Genomic DNA, 21,963 nt, shown 5'->3' with positions numbered 1-21,963 from the left:
AAATGGTTAAATAAAATGTTATATAATAAACAATGACATTTTTTGTCCAACAAATCCATTAGCATACACAGGCTAAGTAGTCGTTAGCCATGTAAGCCGCTTAGCAACCGTGAACTTCATTTCCCAGAAGCACTCGGGGCTTTTTTTTTATGGTCCAATCAGAGGCGAGGCCAAAAAAACTAGTTTGGGAAAGAATCTGTGGAATTCATTTCCTGTGAAAGCTGCTCATAGCGGCGCAACGATGCAGCCGCCGTGTCTGAGGAAGAACATGCTGAGGGAAATATAACTGAAAAGCGTTTATCAGTTGTTTTTGTAATATCAGTGTGACTATCTGTGGGAATGGCTGAGCCTTTACTGAAGAGGACCTTGTCCAAACTGAGGGGTAAAGACAGATCCCGTCGTAAAACTGACCCCAGACTCAATGGTAATCCTCTTCTTTTGTCTCTTTATACTTGTGTGTGAATGATAAAGCAGAAAAAACATGCAGTAAATAATAATAAGGATGAAAGTGTTGATGTTTGATTCGTTTCTGAGGGCTGAAGGATGCATGAGAGTGGAGTCGATACGTGAACCGAGTCTATCTGAGCAACACTTGATTCTTTTCATTTTTAGTATTTCGGTGCTGAGTTTGTTTGCTATTTTGACGCTCAGGATCCTCCTGAAACTTCAGCAAGAAACAGCTTAGACGTTGAAATAGCTTAACTATTGATATGCTTCAATTTCACTTAAATACACATAAATGTTAATAATGAGTTCGAATCCCACGTCCACTGGATGAAGGTGTCTGCTAAATGACAGAAATGTAAATCACAGGCTGGTTGAAAAGGTTGTCTGACCTCCGTCTGCATCTGAGCTTAATGCTGGTTGAGGGTTTTTATAGAAATGATTCTAAAAGTTAATGTAATATAATGCACAAGAGTATTTCTGTAACACTGAAATTCAGTTTAATACGGAGATAAGTATAAGGTGATGCCGTACACGAGTAAAAATGGATCTGAAAATAGAATAAAACAAGTCAGGAAACTGATAATGAGGGGAATGAGTTTTACTGACCCTTGGAATAGGAAACACTAGATTAATAATTGAGCAATACGGTCAGAGTTGTTTCTGCTTTTATTTTGGGTCTTTGACCCTACAGTGTCTGTGTCTGCTGCCTGGTGATCCTGAAGAGTTTATCCAGGATCCTGTATGTACTGTGAACATCCACCTCATTTTGCTGATCAAACTGATCCTTATGTGCAAGATCAGGGTTTTTCACCTCTAGTGTTAAAACCTTGAGTTTAAAGTTTTCCTTATCTACATGATCTGCCTCCTCAGCTGATGGTGTTGTCTAGGTTGTTTGGTGTAGAGAGAACGACAGAAGGGGGGAGGACGGAGTCATGTCCGGTGTTGAATAAAGTGTTTGTTCGAGCAGGATCGTCAGCAAACTGTCCTGAAGCCCTGACACACATGACCGCAGTTGGACTGTATTGATGTTTCTGGTGAGCTTACGCCATATGGTGTCCCAGCTGTAGGACAGAGGTCTGGGTGATAACCTGCAATTAACTCCTACCTTGAAACTAAATCTAACTCTACAGGAGTAAATTTACTTCTGTAGGCTGCTGTAAGTGATCAGACGTCTGATGTCACGGCGGATCTGTTGTGTTTAAACACCCCATGATTTGGTGGTGCTGCTTTTCCTTGCGTCCAAGCTAAATTCGATCGGCGAATAAGTCGGATAAAGTATCCTGTTTAAGTGTAATACTTGTAGGTGATCGAGACAGCGCTGTAGGAAGCTTTCATGTCTAAAACCCTCTTCAGCAATAATTATTAGATAAGATGAATCTGTAAGTTTTTTTGTTTTTGGACAGTTAATGTTGCTGTGTGCGTCAAACAAGAAGCTACCAAGATGTCTACCACTAGGAGTGACGGATAAACTCTTGTAGTGATGTTATATAATCATGCCTGTGATTGGCTGAACAAATATTACCTAAACTGTCATTAATATTAGGTCTTAAAAAAATGAACAAAACAGAATTCCAATACTAGCTAGAGATAGTGTTTTATAATTAATAAAGAAAAGAGGTGATTATCAGGGTTTTGAAGGCCTTCCTGCTGTGTCCGTAAGGCGCTCGGACAGGAGTTTGTACTCAGAGTCACTGCAGAATTAAAGACACACACACTACTGTTACTGCGAACACATCAGTACTAACAACGTTATAGGGATCATTTAAAAGGGATAAGAGTCTTTTTAAGATGTTGTAAATTGTATGTATCTGTAGCATCACTGCACGTTTTTACGATGGTGTTGTTCTGTTCAGCCGACATTGAGAGTTCTATAAAAATATGAAAAACATGCTTCAAGTAAACATTGTAAATTGATGCACTGCTTACTGATAGTATGTAAATTAATGAAGTCTCTCTCTCTCTCTCTCTCTCTCTCTCTCTCTCTCTCTCTCTCTCTCTCTCTCTCTCTCTCTCTTACAATGTCTAAAATAGGGAAAGTAGTTTGCTGGCAGCTCTCATTAGTGTGTGTGTGTGTGTGTGTGTGTGTGTGTGTGTGTGTGTGTGTGTGCGTGCGCGTGCACATAAACACCATGCCACTTCGGTTCCTAGTGTGAGTGTGTGTTGGAGAGTTTGTCGTCATTTCTGATGACACAGTGTGAGGTATGTGGTCGGGAAAGGGGTGAGAGGTTTTTGGTGTGTGTGTGTGTGTGTGTGTGTATGAAAGAAAGAGAGGTTGTGTGTGATAGAGAGTCTGACAGAGTGAGTGTGTGAGAGGTTCTGATGTAATAAGTGTGTGAGAGGAGCATGAGATTGTAAATTCCTCTGATGCCTTATGATTAATATATGTCTAATCTTACAGTCCAGACTGTAATCTTATGGTTTATCTTATGTCTAATCTTACAGTCGTGTGTGTGTGTGTGTGTGTGTGTGTGTGTGTGTGTGTGTGTGTGTGTGTGTGAGAGAGAGAGAGAGAGAGGGATTAAGTGAGAGATGGAGAGAAGTATGCTTCCCAGCTGCACTGTCATGGCTGTTATGGAGATGTCTTCATTTTCCTCACAGAGTGCATTTCGTATAGTTAAAGCCTTTGCGCGCGCATGTGTGTGAGTGCGTGTGTGAGTGCGTGTGTGAGTGCGCTTTCTGTAATGACTGTCAATAGAACTCTTTATCTTAAGCATCTGTGAGCCACGTGAGGCTGAAGAAACAGGGCTCTCTTTCTGTTTACTCTCTTTCTCTTTCCTATCTTTCGTTCATTTTTCCAAGTTTTTTCAATATTTTTGTATTCGCACAGTTTTCAACATCAGTTATGTTTAATCATGTTTGGTTAATTATGACTGTCTCCTCGACCCCAAGTTCAGCAGATGACATCAAATCACAGCATCTCTATTAAACTTTAAAAGTAAATCCTCTTAACTATTTTTTTTTTTTGTTGTCCGACCGACTTGCTGGTTGTAAATTTGCGTTAAGACCGACCAATTATTTATTTATTTTTACTCTTCAAACAACTAATACAAAAGCAATAAAATAATAATAATTATATTTTAGTAAGTATTGTAACTATATAAGTTGCCTAGGACTACATACAAACGAAGGCTACGTTCTTTCTTTTAAATAAAAACCCGTGACGTCATGTATGTTTACACTATTGGTTACCGGATATCACACTATGGCCTGTGCGTTCGCTTCGTCTCATTCTCTCTCATTCACTGTCAGAGTCAACGGTTCACGCTCGGTAATGATGGCTGCGGCTGTAGTAAACAAAATGTTCGCGGTCACCGTTCAAAGTCATACGGGTTCTGGCACTATAATACATCTAAAAAATTCATTAAAACAGCTCGACGCCTCTTTAACTTGGCACGAAGTTCAGGAAAAACTGTCCAGCATCAAAATGAGGTTTGCAATGATGCGACGGAAGGCACGGGTTGAAGACCCAGTCAGTGACGTCACGTAATCACCATCACCAAAATTGTACTTTTTTTTTTTTTTTTTTTTTTTTTTCATTGAAACTTGAAAAAAAATATATAGACCTACCTACTGACCCTTTTTTTTTCACTGTTACTGCAAACCAAAATATTTTTAAGGATGGACTCAGTTTTCATGTAAATTTTGTCTCCTTTGAATCCTCCTGTCTTACTGTACGGCATTTGTTTGTCTCTCTGTATAAAAACACTAAGGACACATTCTCCAAAACTCCTTGAGAACAATACAGAAGTGTCTGATCTGTTGCACAGCAGCTTCAGGATCATCATTAATAAGGATTTTATTAGTTACAAGGCCGGGCTTCCTCCGGCTCTGCATCCTGTCCGTGTGATGAAGATTAGCCTATTTATATTCTCAATCCTCTTTTTTTTTTTCCTCTTCCTTTTCCTGGACTTCCTGATAGCAGCTTAGCTCAACTCTTCACACCGTTACTGTAGACGTAGAAGGAAATAAAAGGATGTGTTTATTTTTATCTGTTATTAATGAGGCTGCTGTCATTAACATAGCTATTCTTGTGGAGAGAATGATTCTACACGTTATTGTACACATTCGTGAGAGGACAGACGGCTTACGTACGTGTTGACGTGTAATCAGGGACGATGCATTTACTCGCTCGTCTTACAGATGTGTATAAGTGCATGTGTTTCGCCTGATGTGGGTAAAGAAAGAGACGGGGAGAATCCAGCGGTCTGTCAGCAGTTAACCTGTAAATGATGACGCTAATCTGTTCCAAGTGTCTCGGTTACTGTCTCTGCTGTGGCGTGATAACTTAACTTCTCCAAATAAACAAACCAGGACAGTTCAAAGTGGGACACGCAGATGTTTACAGTGGAGTTTCCCCCCTCTGCGTGTGCGGGATGTGAGGATGGATAGACATGAGGGAGGGAGGGGGAAAAAGGAGAAGAAGAGGGAGGGAGGAAGAAGAAGAAGGAGAAGAAGAGGGAGGGAGGAAGAAGGAGAAGAAGAGAGAGGGAGAGGAGAAGGAGAAGAAGAGAGAGGGAGAGGAGAAGGAGAAGAAGAGAGAGGGAGAGGAGAAGAGAGAGGGAGAGAAGGAGAAGAAGAGAGAGGGAGAGAAGAAGGAGAAGAAGAGAGTGGGGGAGAAGAAGGAGAAGAAGAGAGTGGGGGAGAAGAAGAGAGAGGGAGAGAAGAAGGAGAAGAAGAGAGGGAGAGAAGAAGAGAGAGGGAGAGAAGAAGGAGAAGAAGAGAGAGGGAGAGAAGAAGGAGAAGAAGAGAGTGGGGGAGAAGAAGGAGAAGAAGAGAGTGGGGGAGAAGAAGAGAGAGGGAGGGAAGAAGGAGAAGAAGAGAGGGAGGGAAGAAGGAGATGATGATGAGGGAGAGAGGAAGAAGAAGGAGAAGAGGGAGAGAGGAGGAAGAAGAAGATAAGGGAGGGAGGAGGAAGGAGAAGATGAAGGAGGGAGGGGTTAGACAGGGAGGAAGAAGAGAGAGGGAGGGAAGAAGGAGAAGAAGAGAGGGAGGGAAGAAGGAGATGATGATGAGGGAGAGAGGAAGAAGAAGGAGAAGAGGGAGAGAGGAGGAAGAAGAAGATAAGGGAGGGAGGAGGAAGGAGAAGATGAAGGAGGGAGGGGTTAGACAGGGAGAAAGAAGAAGAGGAAGGGAGGGAATTGGGAGAGCATGAGTGGAATATAACTTGAGGAACTGCGGAGTGAAGAAGAAAAAGAGGCAATAAAAGACTGAACCCGAGGCAGAGTTTTCACTAATGACTTTTAGGGAAACTCTTGTGCTTTTTACAGGCACACACAATCTTTCCAGAGAATTGCATTATGGGAAAGTCATGTGTACCAAGGGAAAGAGACCACAGTTTAATCTGGACTTCAGAAAAACATATTTATCTTGTTTTTTTTCTGCAGTAGAAGTGAGAAATGTACAGTGCTGTTAAACACACACAGCAGAGCTAACGCAAGCCGACAGGAATCGTACGTTATCGTGGTTCGATCTTATCGCGTGAACCAGCAAACTCAACACGCTACAGTATTAAACTATAAGAAATGATACCAACATTAAAGGTCGTTTTTATCTGTCAGCAAAATCTCTGCTGTATAAAAGAGGAACAAGAGAACAAGCTCAACGTTTAAGTCCAAGTGCACCTGTTTTAATTCCTATCGTCTGATCAGAGAGACTGTAACCGAATCTAAATGCTCCAAAGACAAAAGGAAAACGTAACCGCAAAAAGATCTCCACGTTTTAAAGGAACTCAAATCGTCACATCGAGCTTGTTTTTATATGCAAGAGCTAAAGCTGTATAAAAATGCTAGTCAAGGAGATGGTGACCGGTGTGCACACGACGATATCATGTTAGTCAGCTTGCTTTAAAGGTGGGGTCTCAGTTGTTTGAGAGTGGCTTCAGAAAACTGCGTCGGGCCGACAAACTAAACAAAAACAAAACTAACGTGTAGCCAATGAGCAGAAAGGGGCGTGTCTTGTCAATATGGGCAGAGAGAGTGTTCAGTGCACATGTGTGACATTAGCAGAAAGCGGTTTTAGCATTGACATGGAGGATAAAAACAAAGAAAGAAAGCGAAGAAAGGCTTACGATAAGGCAAGAAGTAGGACGTGTTAATATAGGATTAGCTTTCCAGCGCTGGAGAGAACTGAAGGAGCAGGAAGTTGGACACATTCACAGATTGGAGTTTCTCGAGTCAGTAACTCCTGAGCTAAACGCTGTTACTGCACAAATAACACCACTTTTCTATCGTAGTAATGTAGAGAGGCAGCTACAACCGCGTTTTGTGTAGTAACAGCGTTTAGCTCAGGAGTTATTGACTCGGGAAACTCAACTTTACTTAAGACGCCGAGGCGCTTTTTCCTTCTCGTTAGGCGAGTAATGTTGGTTTTGCTTTGTTACACAGAACTAATATATGCCTTTGTCCTTTACATGATTGTTTGTGTGTCATTTTTGCTTGTTTGTTTATCTGCAATCGTATTGTTCTTCCCTTCAGCTATGATAAAGACACATTTCTTTCTATTAGTTGTCTGGGTATGTATCTGTGGGCGGAGCTATCGATACAGGGGTGGGACCCATTTGGGTTAGGGGCATGTTTGTTTTGGTGATTTCAAATGTCAACATTGGCTTCCAAACAACGGAGACCCCACCTTTAAATAAAAGAATGATAAATTTTAAAAAGGAAAAAAGAATACTTCACTTGCTGAATGCCGACGTAGCCAGCTAACGAAAACTAGCGAACACTGAGCACCTAGCTGTTTAAAAACGCCAGCCAATTAGTCAGACGTAGATGAATACGGTGTAACATCATGCAAACGTTCGACTCTCGGGTACATGGCTATGGAAAATATGTGACAAATGATGGAATAAATGTCTGGAGAAAATTTTTCTGTTGCATGGAAAAGTTTACTGTGGAGTGATAATTATTTTTGATTTGCAGCAAAGAGGTTGAGAACAGTGCTGCTTTCTCACAGGATGTCTCAAATTATGTGTGTGTGTGTGTGAGTGTAGGGGTGGGGGCATTAAGGCTGGTATTTTTTTGGGAAAACACTTAACGGGTTGTTCGAGGCATGCATTTTTCTCAGCAAACTTTTCCACCCCGTCTTTGACAGGCTGCCGAACCCGGCACGACGCAGCTGGGATTAAATAAGAGCTTTCAGTTCAGGGAAACACACACTCATGGTTATACACCTCGGCACGTCAAATACGTACGAACACGACATCAGCCGAAAGGGATCGGTCAAGAGATCTCTGTTCGGTCGCATTGTTTTTAGTCAGGATTCGGTTCAGTGTCACAATTTATTGAATATTCTTTCAGGATGAAGTGATGAACTTAACATCTCCATAATCATGTAACTATCTTTATGTCTGTTTATCTTTCGTGGCTTTCATCAAGCTCTCGTGCTCTGAACAGTATTATGGGATTTCCTTTTCCAGGAATGACACGTGCTGTACTACTAACAGACTCGGCCAGTTATGAACTCTCAGAGGACAGGCGTTTATTTAATTCTGCCCCTAAATGCCCCCTTCCCAGAACACTGCCTTATTTCTGGCTGGTTAGATAACTGCATAAATGCGCATGAGTTCGTGTGTTCCTATTAAAGTGGACGGTGAGCGTAGGTTTATAGAAACTTCACTGTGGTATTAGAGGAACGACGGAGCTCTCAAAGTGCTTTATTCCTTCCGATAATTCCTTTAGAGATCCCGTTCACTCGGTCAGTGTTTGGTTTCCGAGCTCGTTTCTGGACCGTCTCTGTAGTTCAGCAATGTTGTCCGAAATGATTATATGAACATATGGGTCTGTTTAGTGTTAGAAAAAGATTTTGGTTTAATAAAGTTTATTAAAAGTGAAGAAGGAAATGATTGACAGGAAAATCTGTGATTTTTAAAATGTTTACTGAACTTTTTCCTGTAAAGTTTACATGTACAATACGGTCACTGTGCTCACATCAGAACCTCTCCGTTCCACTTTGTGCCTCAGAGCTGTGTATTGTACGGATGGGGAGGTGTAGGTGTGTGTGTGTGTGTGTGTGTGAGTATGTAATGACTCCTATGTTTAAAGATGCACTCATGAGACATTAGCTTGATTAAGCGCGTGCGTGCGTGTGTATGTGTGTGTGTCTTTCTCTCAGCATCCGTGGTGTACATGGGAAACTGAACCTCTGAACCGTGTGTGTGTATGTGTGTGAGTATTTTGGGACACAGAAATGAATAGTGAATAGGGTTAACTGTGTGTGTGTGTGTGTGTGTGAGAGAACAGACTGTTCATTGATGAGCTCTAGGCTGCACAACAGCTGCTTGTTTAGCATTATATTGACGAGTGTGTGTGTGTGTGTGTGTCTCACTTTGCCTCCCTTTTCCATCTTTTTTTACTTTTTTCTGTTTCTGTTGCTTTTCTTTTTTCCTTAGTTCCTTTCAGTTATTTTCTTGTTTGTTCCTGATAATTCCTTTCTTCTCTACACAGACTCTCCGTATCTCTCTCCTTTCTGTCTGTCATTAGCTTTCTTTTTTGTTGCCTGTTATCTTTCCTTGTGTTTCATGTCTCCCAGTTATATATCTACCTGTTCATATGCTGCAGGAAGTTATCAGGTCTTGTAAAGCTGTATCGTGTGTGTGTGTGTCCACGCGTGTGTGCGCGCGTGTGCATGTGTTCGTAAACAAGCTGATGAACCTGTGATGGTTCGTGCTGAAGATCTACTTGTGTTACTTGATTTAACAATTTATCAGCTCTCCCACTCAAGCAATGAGCAATAACTCTAATGCAGCAGTGGAACGATTACTTGACATCAAGGGAAGAATTGCTTATAAGATTCACTGACCACAGAAGAGATTGACTTTTGGGGAAAAAAACTATTCGACTTAACAGGGCCTGAATTGATCTGTATATTAGAGAGAATAACCAACCCTAGTGCCTCATTACGTTAGTTATAGAAGAGTATAAATCCTGATGATGCAACAGCCTTCCATGGCCTGTCTGTCTGGGTGGGAGGGAGCGATGTTCCTGTCTCCTTGTCAGTCAGCATGACACTAACCGATCCTGTGCTTCTGTGAGCTCAAGTATGCACAGGAGGGTCTGTTTGGTGAGATAGCATCAGGATCCATTTAAAATGCTGTGATAGTTGGCGTTACTTGTTTTCCAGGAAGCGCATGTTAATGTTCATCACTCCAGCTGATAGCTGTCCTGTGTGCTGGAATCGTCCAGCTGATCTCTGGTCAGCGGCGGTCCTTTCCTGTTCATGACTTACAGGTGGGATGACACACTATAGGGCACCTGATGTACCGCATCAGTAATCATACAGCTGATACATATTTAGTCAGGGAACCTAATAAAAGGACAACCGTGTGTGTTGTGTTTCAGTGGAAGCAGTTTAACGTTTCGGCCGTAGATTCGTTTCCGATCGTTTCTGTCACTTCAGTTAAAAAGTGTCATTAAAACTTCAAGCGCTTTCGACTGAAACCTTCACACAGGTTTTATCCCAGATCAGGGAGCTGAATAAGATATTCCCTGTCATGGTGATCTGTTAAGCTGAAAGAAAGAAAGAAAGAAAGCAGAGGGGAGAGAATTCCAGATGTGCAGGATGTGAGGGAGAAAAGGAGGGGGTAGCGCCAGAAAGAGAGGAGGGGGGGAGTAAAACTTCTGCCATCTCCATGACTGCGATTGGTCTTTTTTCTCCCCCTGGTCTCTTTCCCTGTCACTTTTGGGCTCTGGTATGTCCTGCAGTGCATCAGCAGAAAAAATCTTGTCAGAAATGTTATTTTTGGAGAAGAATGCTCTCCGACTACATTTTCTAGAGGTTAATGGCCGTCTCAGGCATCATGTGGATTAGTCATTAAATAAATCACTCCCGGTTTCGGTGACTTCGGCTTTGCGCCGTTCCAACAAGCCGTTCTTTCTGCGCTTAGTCACTCCGGTCAAACAAAATACCTGAGTACCAAATAAGGTGTAATACACGGTCTAATAGACGGTTTGTTTCCTCTCTCTCAGATGGACCGAGGAAGACGGAGCTCGTCCACAGCTCTTCGTCGTCCTCGGTGACGGAGATAGAAGAGGAATGCACCAGACACACACAAATCACAGTGTCCAAAAAACTGAACTGGGCCAAACTCTCATCCGTCTCTCGGGATGTCGAGCAGCTCTCAAAACTGAGCTTGGCGTCTCAGGAAAGCTGCACAGGCAAAGCCCAGGCTTCCAAACAGGCCTCTTTCAGAGAGAATGGGTTCGATTGGAGATGGAAAGATCTACATAAAGACGGAACCTACCCCAGAGCTTGCCAGAAAGCCGACACGGCCGACGGGGCAGATACGGTTGACGCAGGACTTCCAGAGTTAGTAATGCCTCCGGTCACTGAGTACTGCACCTCCTTGGGCATGGGTAAGCACTCTGGGCAGGGAGTGTACCTCCAGCACCTGGAGAGGAGTAGCAGAGCTTGGGTGCTGTCTTCAGGAAAGACCCAGGCTCCAGATGAAGCCTACACAGTCTGCCTCACAGAGCGAAAACACACGACTGTGAACGAGAGCAACATTTGGTACAACCCAATCCCAGAAGAAGAGGACGCTCGGGTCAGCGGAGTGAAGCTGAGGGAGAAAGAGAAGGATGTGCTTGAAGATCCTTGGAGAAGGAGAAACATGGAGGATGCACAAGAGGATCAGAAAGGTGAGAAATGAGCTGGAGTAAATTTGAGGCCAGTAGTGCGATCTAAGGAAAGAGTGCAGATGGATTCTCCAAATTGGTGATTTTATCATCCATTGGTTCAGCTTTTCTTAAGATAGAAATTCTAATAAATTATCCTGCATAGTTTCATAGCGATGTCAACGAGCATGTCTAGTTCCTCTGTTGGCTTCTGTTCATTTTGTGGATGTTTTTCTCTCTCAGGGTTTCACAATCGGCTTTATTAGTCACAATGCACGGCGTAACAGGAAACGATTTGCATTCCATGCCTTTTAATAGTCTGTGGGAGATGTTCTTCACTGTGTAGCCCTGTGTAAGTTCTGCTGTGAAATGCAAATTCTGAATGAATGAATCATTTGAAGGTTTATTCCAGTATAAAAGGAAGGATTTCATTTTTTTTTCTTTTCAATTTAACACTGTTATGTAAAGCATTCTTCACTCAATTCTTTTACACACTAACTTCTTCCCGTATCGGTCATTAGTCACTAAATACCTTCATGAGACGACAGAGAAGAGAGAAATGAGATTATATCCAGTAATTATTGGCACCCTTGAAAAGAATGGGCTGCATCATGTAATGATTTAAAGTGACAAATTAAAGAAGAAAAAAAAAACCCATAAACACGTCTCAGTAAGGTGCCGGTTCACCGTGAGCCGTTAGAACAGCTTCAGTGCAATATGGCATTGATTTTGTCCTGATATCCATTTCTCTGTGCATTGTATATATTCTTTCTCCTCCACCAAATAGTTATTTCAAGTGGGGTGCGAAGGTTAATCCATCTGGACCAATCGCACAGAAGAGCTACTCCCTAAGAGAGTGAATTTATTGCTGAATTAATCAACCAACATTTGTAATATTCTCTTGGATTATTTTTCCTCAGATGTTCTTCCACACTCTCACATTCACCCTGATGATTATTATCCGGGTGGCAGCAGCGGAGGTGCCGGTGCTGTTAGTGAAATTGCTAGTGGGGCTGCTAGCGGTTCAGGAGCACAAACGAAAATCTCAGGAGGAACCACAAGCACCAGCAGCATGATGGAGAAGATTAAATCTCCCGGCACAGTACGGCGTCTCTCTATGAAGATGCGCAAGCTTCCAGAACTGCGGCGTAAGCTCAGCCTGCGCTCCTCACGTAACCAGCGACACCTTCAAGGACAAGGGGGTGGCAGTGAAGCACCAGGGGGTGCCGAAGAGGCCTCACCCCCCAACGTACGTAAAGAATCCTCCAACAATGTCATCAGCAGGTACCATCTAGACACCAGTGCTCCTGCGAGACCGACGCGTCGATCGTCACGCATGCGTTCTGCTAACAAAGGTGGATATCTTAGCGATGGCGACTCCCCTGAGCTTTTGCCCAAACAGGATTTGATTCAAGGGTCTCAGGGATCAGGGCAAGAAACACAGGAGTCTCCACAACCTCCTCCACACCGCGGGTGGCAGGATGCGGTCGGGTCATTCAGGCACTACTCGCTCTCGGAGCAGCCAAAATGCGCCCAGAGAGTGTCAGGGCTCCTCACGGTTCATCTGCTTGGTGTCTCTGAACTTGTGCGATCTCGCACCGCTAAAGACATCTTCTGTGCCATCCAGGTGGACGGAGTGACGCGAGCTCGCACCGCTTTACTCAACTGCCAGGAGTCGTCACTCCCACTAAACCACACCTTCAATCTGGAGCTGGAGAGAGCACGCATGCTGAAGCTGATTGTTCTCACACCAAATGCTAACAATGTGGATCGGGCCACAGGCCCCGGTGGTCAAACACGCAACCGGGTATGTTGCCTGGGCACTGTAGCAATCCCTCCTCTGTTTAAAGGTGAGAGATTTGTGAGCACACATTTTATTCTTAGCCACATATTCATTCATTTATTTGCTTATTTAATTGGTTATTATTGTGTAATGGCATTTTTATTGAGTCAGAGGTATGAGAGTTAAAGCTTCAGCATTCTCAGTATAACACGGAAAACTGGTGTTCCGTACCATTTTCACAAGCAGAGCTTCCTTACGTCATTCACTTGTTTTGCGCTTACATCTCATCATTTGTGGAAGATAGCTGACTTTAACAGGGCCTGTACGTCATGTTGGAATCCTGATAATTATTAGTCGGTGTCTCGTAATTACCATTACTTTAAACTCGAGGCACCAAATGAGTGGAATAAGGACCCAGGATCCAGTTAAAGTTAACAATGTATATTATGATCATTTCATTTTTCATGCACGTGTTTATGCAAAACAACTCACAAGTGATGCAGCATCAAAATCTCAAAGCTGTTAAAGCAAAGTGTGGTCTAAGAATAGAGCTGTTAAAGGCCTGATCCTGGTGCTGCAAGGTTGCGTTTCCCTCCAGTTGTAGACACACACACATTGAGTGTGAGAGTGAGTGAGTGTGAGAGTGAGTGAGTGTGAGAGTGAGTGAGTGTGAGAGTGAGTGAGTGTGAGAGTGAGTGAGTGTGAGAGTGAGTGAGTGTGAGAGTGAGTGAGGGAGTGTGTGAGAGTGAGGGAGTGTGTGAGAGTGAGGGAGTGTGTGAGAGTGAGGGAGTGTGTGAGAGTGAGGGAGAGTGTGTGAGAGTGAGGGAGAGTGTGTGAGAGTGAGGGAGAGTGTGTGAGAGTGAGGGAGAGTGTGTGAGTGAGGGAGAGTGTGTGAGTGAGGGAGAGTGTGTGAGTGAGGGAGAGTGTGTGAGTGAGGGAGAGTGTGTGAGTGAGGGAGAGTGTGTGAGTGAGGGAGAGTGTGTGAGTGAGGGAGAGTGTGTGAGTGAGGGAGAGTGTGTGAGTGAGGGAGAGTGTGTGAGTGAGGGAGAGTGTGTGAGTGAGGGAGAGTGTGTGAGTGAGGGAGAGTGAGTGAGTGAGGGAGAGTGAGTGTGTGAGTGTGTGAGTGAGTGTGTGAGTGAGTGTGTGAGTGAGTGTGTGAGTGAGTGTGTGAGTGAGTGTGTGAGTGAGTGTGTGAGTGAGTGTGTGAGTGAGTGTGTGAGTGAGTGTGTGAATGTGTGTGTGCATGGTCAACACATTGGATCTGTCTAACACAAAATTAACACAAGCTTCATAGGAAGAAATCAAGGGTTATCGTTCAGATTATTATTATTATTATTATTATTATTATTATTATTATTATTATTATTTTGTGTGTATATAGTGTCATTTTATTCCAGTTGAGCTGCAGGCTTCTTATTTACAGTTTTTTCATGCTAGTGCTTAACTCAGATTTACAGGGTGACAGAGGAAAGGGATATTTTACTGGATCTCTGGACTGTTATTGTGTTTATGCTCCCTCGTTTTTGGCCCCCTTCTGCCCTTCTGGTTGTTTATCTTTACTCCCCTCCCCTTTTCTCTCTCCCTCCAGCCTCTCGGACTCAGCAGCTGTGTGTGAAGCTGGAGCCGAGGGGTTTGCTGTATGTGAAGCTGACTCTGTTGGAGCAGTGGGAGGCGCCACCACCGCGCCTCAGCGAGCTGCCTCCACCCTCCGTATTCGGTGTGGAGCTGCGCCACCTGGTGGAGAAAGAGGCCTGCGTTTCCAAAGTGCCTCTCATCATTCAGAAATGTGTGGCTGAGATCGAAAAGCGGGGACTCAAGGTAAAAACTTTTTTTTATTATTATTTCTTATTTGTGTCTAATTTGACTCCAATTTTTCTAGTTTAGTTATGAAATGATTAAATGCTTACAGTATGCATGTTTCTGGACTGTTTATTTTACTGTATATAACAACTCCAGTGTGTTTGAGTTAAAAATATAATTAAATATTGAATAGTATAATGTACTAATGATGGACTACATTAAATGTGTGAAGTGTTGGAAAAATGTTCAAGCTCTGTTTAAACACTCATTCATCACAGTGTAACTTCATAACTACTGAAGGCAATACTATTCAACTTGGGCTTTGTTAAAAGCTCAAGACAAATAAATGTGGGGTCTGTAAAGTGTAGCCAGAAGCTACAGTGAAAACCACACTGAGCTCACACTGATCTCACACTGATCTCGCACTGAGCTCGCACCGAGCTCGCACCGAACTCACACCGGTCTACTGAACTTTTGACTTTGAATGGCTTTAATCCAAACTTCAATAAGTCAAACACATAAAGTCTGTTAGTAGTTTCAAATTAAATCGAATGTTTTGTTGGTGGAAAGTTGAGGAATAGAAAGATGTAATAAGTAAAAAATATTACTGTTGACATTTATAATAATTTTGTTGAAGGGGAATTTATTTTACAGTTTTCTTACTACAAGATGCTTGAGTCGTCTTTTGCTATTCTATAGCATGGGACATACTGCATTCTTTAGCATGGGACATACTGCATTCTTTAGCATGGGACATACTGCATTCTTTAGCATGGGACATACTGCATTCTTTACCATGGGACATACTGCATTCTTTAGCATGGGACATACTGCATTCTTTAGCATGGGACATACTGGATTCTTTAGCATGGGACATACTGGATTCTTTAGCATGGGACATACTGGATTCTTTAGCATGGGACATACTGGATTCTTTAGCATGGGACATACTGGATTCTTTAGCATGGGACATACTGGATTCTATAGCATGGGACATACTGGATTCTATAGCATGGGACATACTGGATTCTATAGCATGGGACATACTGGATTCTATAGCATGGGACATACTGGATTCTATAGCATGGGACATACTGGATTCTATAGCATGGGACATACTGGATTCTTTAGCATGGGACATACTGGATTCTTTAGCATGGGACATACTGGATTCTTTAGCATGGGACATACTGGATTCTATAGCATGGGACATACTGGATTCTATAGCATGGGACATACTGGATTCTATAGCATGGGACATACTGGATTCTATAGCATGGGACATACTGGATTCTATAGCATGGGACATACTGGATTCTATAGCATGGGACATACTGGATTCTATAGCATGGGACATACTGGATTCTATAGCATGGGACATACTGGATTCTATAGCATGGGACATACGGGATTCTATAGCATGGGACATACTGGATTCTTTAGCATGGGACATACTGGATTCTTTAGCATGGGACATACTGGATTCTTTAGCATGGGACATACTGGATTCTTTAGCATGGGACATACACAAAACCACAAAATGTCACCTGCTTAGAGACCCACAAAAAACATGTCTCACTGTCCATTGTTCATAATGAAAAGACCTGACTCTTCTCACTGATTTGTAATGTAAGTATACTTAAAGTGTGTGTGTGTGTGTGTGTGTGTGTGTGTGTGTGTGTGTTGTGTAGGTTGTGGGTTTGTATCGTCTCTGTGGCTCTGCGGCTGTTAAGAAGGAGCTGCGGGATGCGTTTGAGAAGGACAGCGCGAACATCACTCTGGATGAAGAGCTGTACCCTGACATCAATGTCATTACAGGTGACAACACTCACACACACAGGCAAACACACACACAGGGCTTAAGTTCCTCTGTGTGATGTCAGATTGTTGTGACTGCAGGCATTCTGAAGGATTATCTGCGTGAGCTGCCTTCACCGCTCATCACACGGACTCTGTATGAGGTAGTGCTGGAGGCCATGTGTGTGAGACCAGCATGCAGGAGCGACGACACACACAGATCACACAACACCGTCACCCTACTGCAGTGTCTACCTGAACCAGAGAGGGTACTGTATCACTTTCTGTCTGTCTGTGCTACCGAGCATGTGTATGCATGCGACCGAGCGCGTGTGTGCGTGTGTGTCCAAATGATATTGTCTGCTTAATCATAGTACACCTATACATACCTGTTTGAGGAACCAGCATTTACAGATTGTACGTTTCTTCTCTCTCTCTCTCTCTCTCTCTCTCTCTCTCTCGGGTGTGGGTGTGTGTTTGTGTGTGTTTCTGTGTGTTCACATGCGCACTCTCTCCAGGCCACACTGTCTCTCCTGTTGGATCATCTTAGTCTGGTGGCTTCCTTCAGTGACTGTAATCTGATGACATGCCAGAACCTTGCTGTGTGTTTCGGCCCTGTTCTGCTCACTCCAACACAGGACTCGTGGAAAGGAGCAGGACTGGGTGCTTTCCCATCAGCTCCTGTGGGACATGGACGAAGCTTAACACAGCAGAGCATGGAAATGGCCAGCGCCGTGGACTTCAAGCGGCACATCGAAGCTCTGCATTATCTGCTGCAGCTCTGGCCAAGTGAGTGATTGACAGCTCAACATCTTTCACTTTAGTCTTTAACTAAACAGTCGTAAATCATACCTTGACTATAACCCTAAATTTAAATACTTACACACACACACACACACACACAACTGCATTTTTCTTGGTGGTCTGTTTTTAGTCCTGGTCAATGACCTGAGGGTTATTAGCTAAAGCATTCTTTAAATACCTCACGCCTGCCAGCAGTAATGGCTGCCTTTTTCATTCTACCACATGCCTCATGTGTCTTGCACACAGCTGGACTTCCAGCTTCTCTTTCCAGCTGTGGAGAATTTGTACAGCAGATCAAGCACAAAATGTGGTTTGTGTGTGTGTGTTAATATAATTCTACACATTTTAATTTGAACAGTAAATACATTACAGCTCTGTTTGTTTGTATTGTTTTATTTCATGTCTTTAATTATCTTCTCATCATGTTCACCTCTTGTACTCCTAACTGTCAGAGCAAGTTACAAATGTGGGAAATAACTAGATTTTCTTCTTCTTAATGCTTCCGTCCTTTAACAAATAATTTCTACTATAGTCCCAACAGGAAGAGTGAGCGATCGGTCACCCTGCCGTTCAGAGGATGAAGAGACTCCTCCTCTCTCTCAGAAGTCCCTACAGCTTCATGGTCAGCGCCCGTTGTTACGCGTGGAGCTGCCGTTACCCCAGGATGTAGCGGTCGTGTCACGTCGAGGGCGTGGCCGTCTGGAAAGCCCACCATGTAACCGCTATGCCGGTGACTGGAGCGTGTGTGGACGGGACTTTCTGACCAACAACGACGCTGATTATGACGAGGTGGCAGGCAGCGAGAGCGACGAGGACGAGGAGAAGAAAAAAGACTGGGTGTACACGGACGATTTCGCGCTGGACTTTGAAGCGCCGTTTACATGCAGACTGAGTCTGAAAGACTTTGATAACCTAATATTAGATCTGGAGCGTGAACTCGCCAAACAGATCAACTTCTGCCTCTGAGCACGGCCTCTACCTAAACCCCGTATCTGCAGTGCACTGAAGGCAATCAGCAGGAAATACACAATTTAAATGTCTTATGATTAGAGCCACAATTATTAGCTCAGATTGTGTTCATCAGCCAAGACATGATGCGCCTCTAAACTTGGAATATTATTATTATTATTATTATTATTATTATTACTATTGTGTTTGCTCTGAACCTACAAGGCTAATGTAGTTAAGTAATGGACGCTCCAGTTTAGTGCTGTGAAAATCTGCAAAAAAAAGCCCTCACATTGCAATAATTTCAGACCGTCATGATTATACGTATCAACTTTTTACTTTACAGCACACTTATCTTTAGAAAAATGACAACCTGACGGAGCTAAAAACAGTTGTAGCAGCTGCCATCTTGTTTCATCAGCAAAATCATCAGCCTCACTTCTTAGGTGTGCCACAAAAAATGGGAGGCTTTACAATGCTGACGGATGATTTGGATGATAATACAGTTCACATTTTATTTCTTCTTTAAAAATATGCCATTTTATGAAAATTAATACCATCGAATATTATCCTGGAGGCTGTAAGTTTTCCCAGTTTATTAGCCTTACTGTAGATTCAGGAGTAAAACTGAAGAAGAGAGCTGCAGACACCTTCATGTCTTGGCTGTTTGGTGAAAGGGATTCAAGCCTGGAGGTTGTACATAATTACATAATTAGAGACCTGATGCTAGAAATAAGCACTGTAGATACAGGCGTTCATGTGGGCGCTATAATGATGAAGGTCGACGACAAGCAGCTTCTTCTGCTTTAGTAAAGTGTGAAGTTATATTTAATAGAAAGCCAGACAGGTGTGTGTTTGTGTGTGTGTGTGTGTGTGTGTGTGTGTGTGTGTGTGTGTGTGTGTGTAGGGCAAGTCAGATCTTCAAAAGCACAGAGGTTAGTTTTCATTCCTTAATCAAACACAACACACATGATTCATCTACGGACTGAGCAGTAAACATTAGCTTAACGCAGCGCTTGCCAGAGAGCACAAATCATTAGCTCTGTTTAAGCTGGAACAAATTGGAAGACCTGAGAGCATCATAACTGCATTATTAATCGAAGATAATGTAGACGGTCGTATCGTGTTCTCTTCAGGAGGCAGCTGCTTAGACAGGTGTCCATTTGGAAAGCTCATTAATAAGGTTACTCGTCTTAATCAGATTTGTAGCGATGATCACATTTGAGGTCTTATCCAGAGTGACTTCCATTTATCTCATTTATACAGCTGAGCAGTTGAGGATCAAGGGCCTTGCTCAAGGGCCCAGCAATGGCAGCTTTAGTGATCCTGGGATTTGAACTCGTAACCTTTCGATCGGTAGTCAGACATCTTAACCTCATTTATCAGGATAAGTGAATTGTATTAAACAGGAATTATGAGAAGCAAAAGATTTATTTCTATAGTTAACATGAGCAGATTTGTGAGATTGTCCGCATAACTGTTCATAAGTGTTATAATTATACGTGATTTATTTCCCTTAGACTACAGTAAATTGCCATGTATTTAAGGGGTTGTATGTAACAATTGCATGTACTATTAATATCATCAAACATCCAAGAGTCAAGTTCTTATTATCGCTTACATAATAGCAGCTGTAAACGGTCATCCCTTCATCAGCCCCTCTATCTTTTTCTCTCTTGGAGTAAATAAGACAAAAATAAATTCAGGTTCTCATGTTACCAAAGAAACACGTTCAGAACACGAGCGTGTTAATATAAAATGTAGTGTAAAGCCAAAACATCGAACGTTAGAAGAGTAAAACTAGCTGCGCTCCCTGTGTGGTAGTGACGAAGTTCTCTCTGTCTGCCATCATTCATACAGCCTAATACCACGAAGATGGTTGAATTCTCTAATCCGATTAGTCAGGAGGTGTGGGTTAATTTTGTACAACAGCGTGACTTGGACAGGAGTTCCAGCTGTGAAATAAAAGATAAGTTAATATCGGTTCACTCATCTGAATCTGCTAACTGCTTTCCTTCTACACAGCCCTGTAGGTGATAACTTTCACCCTCCCTAGTTGCAGATTTAGCTAGTGGGTAGGAACTGAAAGGAAAAAAATCTCTGAGCGCTTTTGCAGCTGCCTCCTAAAGTAAAAAGTGATCTGAGAGATTTCTGTCATCTCCACGAATAAACGAAGTTTCACGTGGGCTCTGTTTCAGCATTACAAATTCTAAACAATCTTTAAAAAATGTACACTTCGTTACTGACTTATTTGTGCTATCTACAAATTGTTAGGGCTAAATCTGGACGTTCAATCCCTGACTATTGATTTAAAGCAGCGGGAAAGCCAGTGCAGTGCCTATTTATGCATGTCTCCTTTCCCCTGAAATAAATCCTCCTATCCAGTGTGACCTGCCAGCGGCACTTGAGCCAAATATTGTGTAAAGTTTTCCACTGGGACATTCTGTTACTGGTCCGGTGTTAATGCTCGGGATGCTTTACCCGTTCTGTTCCTGCGATCAGAAATATTACGTTTTATAAGCATGCTGATGTGTTTCCTGTGCCAAATAGCCCTCACTGATGCCTTAATGAAAACACAATCTTCTCTTTAACTTAAATGAAGCCTATTAGCCAACACAAAGACTTCTGAATATTTTGGTCTCTAGTGACGCCCCTAACCTTTCAGCTACCAGTGAGGTGTTTGGATTCCTGTAATAATCAGTATTAGCTGTTTTCAAATAGAATGATTATTTACTTAATTTGCACAGTTCACTTTGAAGAAAGAAGAAAGAATGAGCAAAATAAGAATCCACGTACGCAGGATCATTTAGTCTCAAGAACAAGCACAACGTGGATCAGCTAATCAGGATGGACACACACTATTTTTTAAAAACTTCCAGACCAAAGACACATTTGATGGTTGTTTTGCACTTCTGTATTGCGCATTTGGTTATTTGACGTCGCTGCTTACTTGGTCGAGTGCAGTACACGGTGTTGCCGTTGCTGGTGTAGCACTGTTTCTTTAACATTGGAGCACGGTACATATATTTATCTGACTGTGATTTTAGTTAATTAAAAAAAAAGATTATAAAAAAGAAAAAAAGGACATATGGAATTGAAGGCCATTATCGAGCAGGGGTTTTGTTTATCATGCAAAAACGCTGTAATCATTTTTATTCTATTTGTTTGTACTGTACAGTATTATTTTGTATTGCACATTTACAGCAAGCACTTATTTTTTTGTGTATTATGCCTCTGTGTACTAGTGTAAAAACTCTTAAATTGGTACCTTTAAGTACCCTACAGTGTTAACCAAATACAAGTAAAAGCACAGTATTATAAGTCATAATGATTAAACCAGTATTATATTCAACATTTGGGAGTGTGTGTTTTTGTTTGCTAAGTCTGATGTTAAATTCATTGTGACTGTATTTGTTCTGTTACAATCATTGCCAAAGTTAACAGCTACTAATGTAAATTATTAGTTGGTAGTTTGTCTCCCCCTACTGGATGTTCTGTGGATAATGTTTTATATTATTATCATTGTCACGTGATTGAGCAGATGCCTAACCAGAAAGTCCGTGCCTTTCATGCATCTTGTTCTTGTTATGATAAAAACTAGAATCCATATCAATCTGCATTCATCCTTGGTCTTTGGTAGCTTCGTCAGTATGTTAAATTGTTACTGATCATATTACATTCAATTGTATATGATTATTTTGAAGTATATTCATAATTTGTATTGTTTGAATGCATCTCCGATATTGATCATACGGAAGTTTCTTGATAACTGTACTT

At 42.4% G+C, this 21,963-nt stretch overlaps 1 protein-coding gene across 2 annotated transcripts; it reads left to right on the top strand.

Moving 5' to 3' along the window:
- Positions 1-188: 188 nt before the first annotated feature.
- LOC113634066 (rho GTPase-activating protein SYDE1) lies at positions 189-21,538 on the top strand. 2 transcript variants are annotated; one of them, XM_027132779.2, is made up of 8 exons: positions 194-424; positions 10,410-11,078; positions 11,975-12,904; positions 14,426-14,655; positions 16,329-16,455; positions 16,537-16,703; positions 16,953-17,223; positions 17,771-21,538. In XM_027132779.2, exons 1-8 carry the CDS (start codon positions 340-342, stop codon positions 18,202-18,204), a joined length of 2,913 nt encoding a protein of 970 aa, XP_026988580.2. In that variant the 5' UTR covers positions 194-339; the 3' UTR covers positions 18,205-21,538. The 2 variants fall into 2 exon arrangements, with proteins under 2 accessions (XP_047673460.1, XP_026988580.2); XM_047817504.1 differs by lacking the exon at positions 10,410-11,078 and having other exon boundaries at positions 189-424.
- Positions 21,539-21,963: the final 425 nt, after the last annotated feature.

The sequence above is a fragment of the Tachysurus fulvidraco genome, chromosome 8, assembly GCF_022655615.1.
Source record: "Tachysurus fulvidraco isolate hzauxx_2018 chromosome 8, HZAU_PFXX_2.0, whole genome shotgun sequence".
In the NCBI taxonomy this organism is placed as follows: domain Eukaryota; kingdom Metazoa; phylum Chordata; class Actinopteri; order Siluriformes; family Bagridae; genus Tachysurus; species Tachysurus fulvidraco.
This window is presented reverse-complemented; position numbering and strand designations above follow the sequence as displayed.

Coding starts and splice junctions, on each gene's coding strand:
- LOC113634066 (XM_027132779.2), top strand. CDS start 340: ATGGCTGAGCCTTTACTGAAGAGGACCTTGTCCAAACTGAGGGGTAAA. Junction 425..10,409: donor AACTGACCCCAGACTCAATG/GTAATCCTCTTC, acceptor CCTCTCTCTCAG/ATGGACCGAGGAAGACGGAG. Junction 14,656..16,328: donor TCGAAAAGCGGGGACTCAAG/GTAAAAACTTTT, acceptor TGTGTTGTGTAG/GTTGTGGGTTTGTATCGTCT.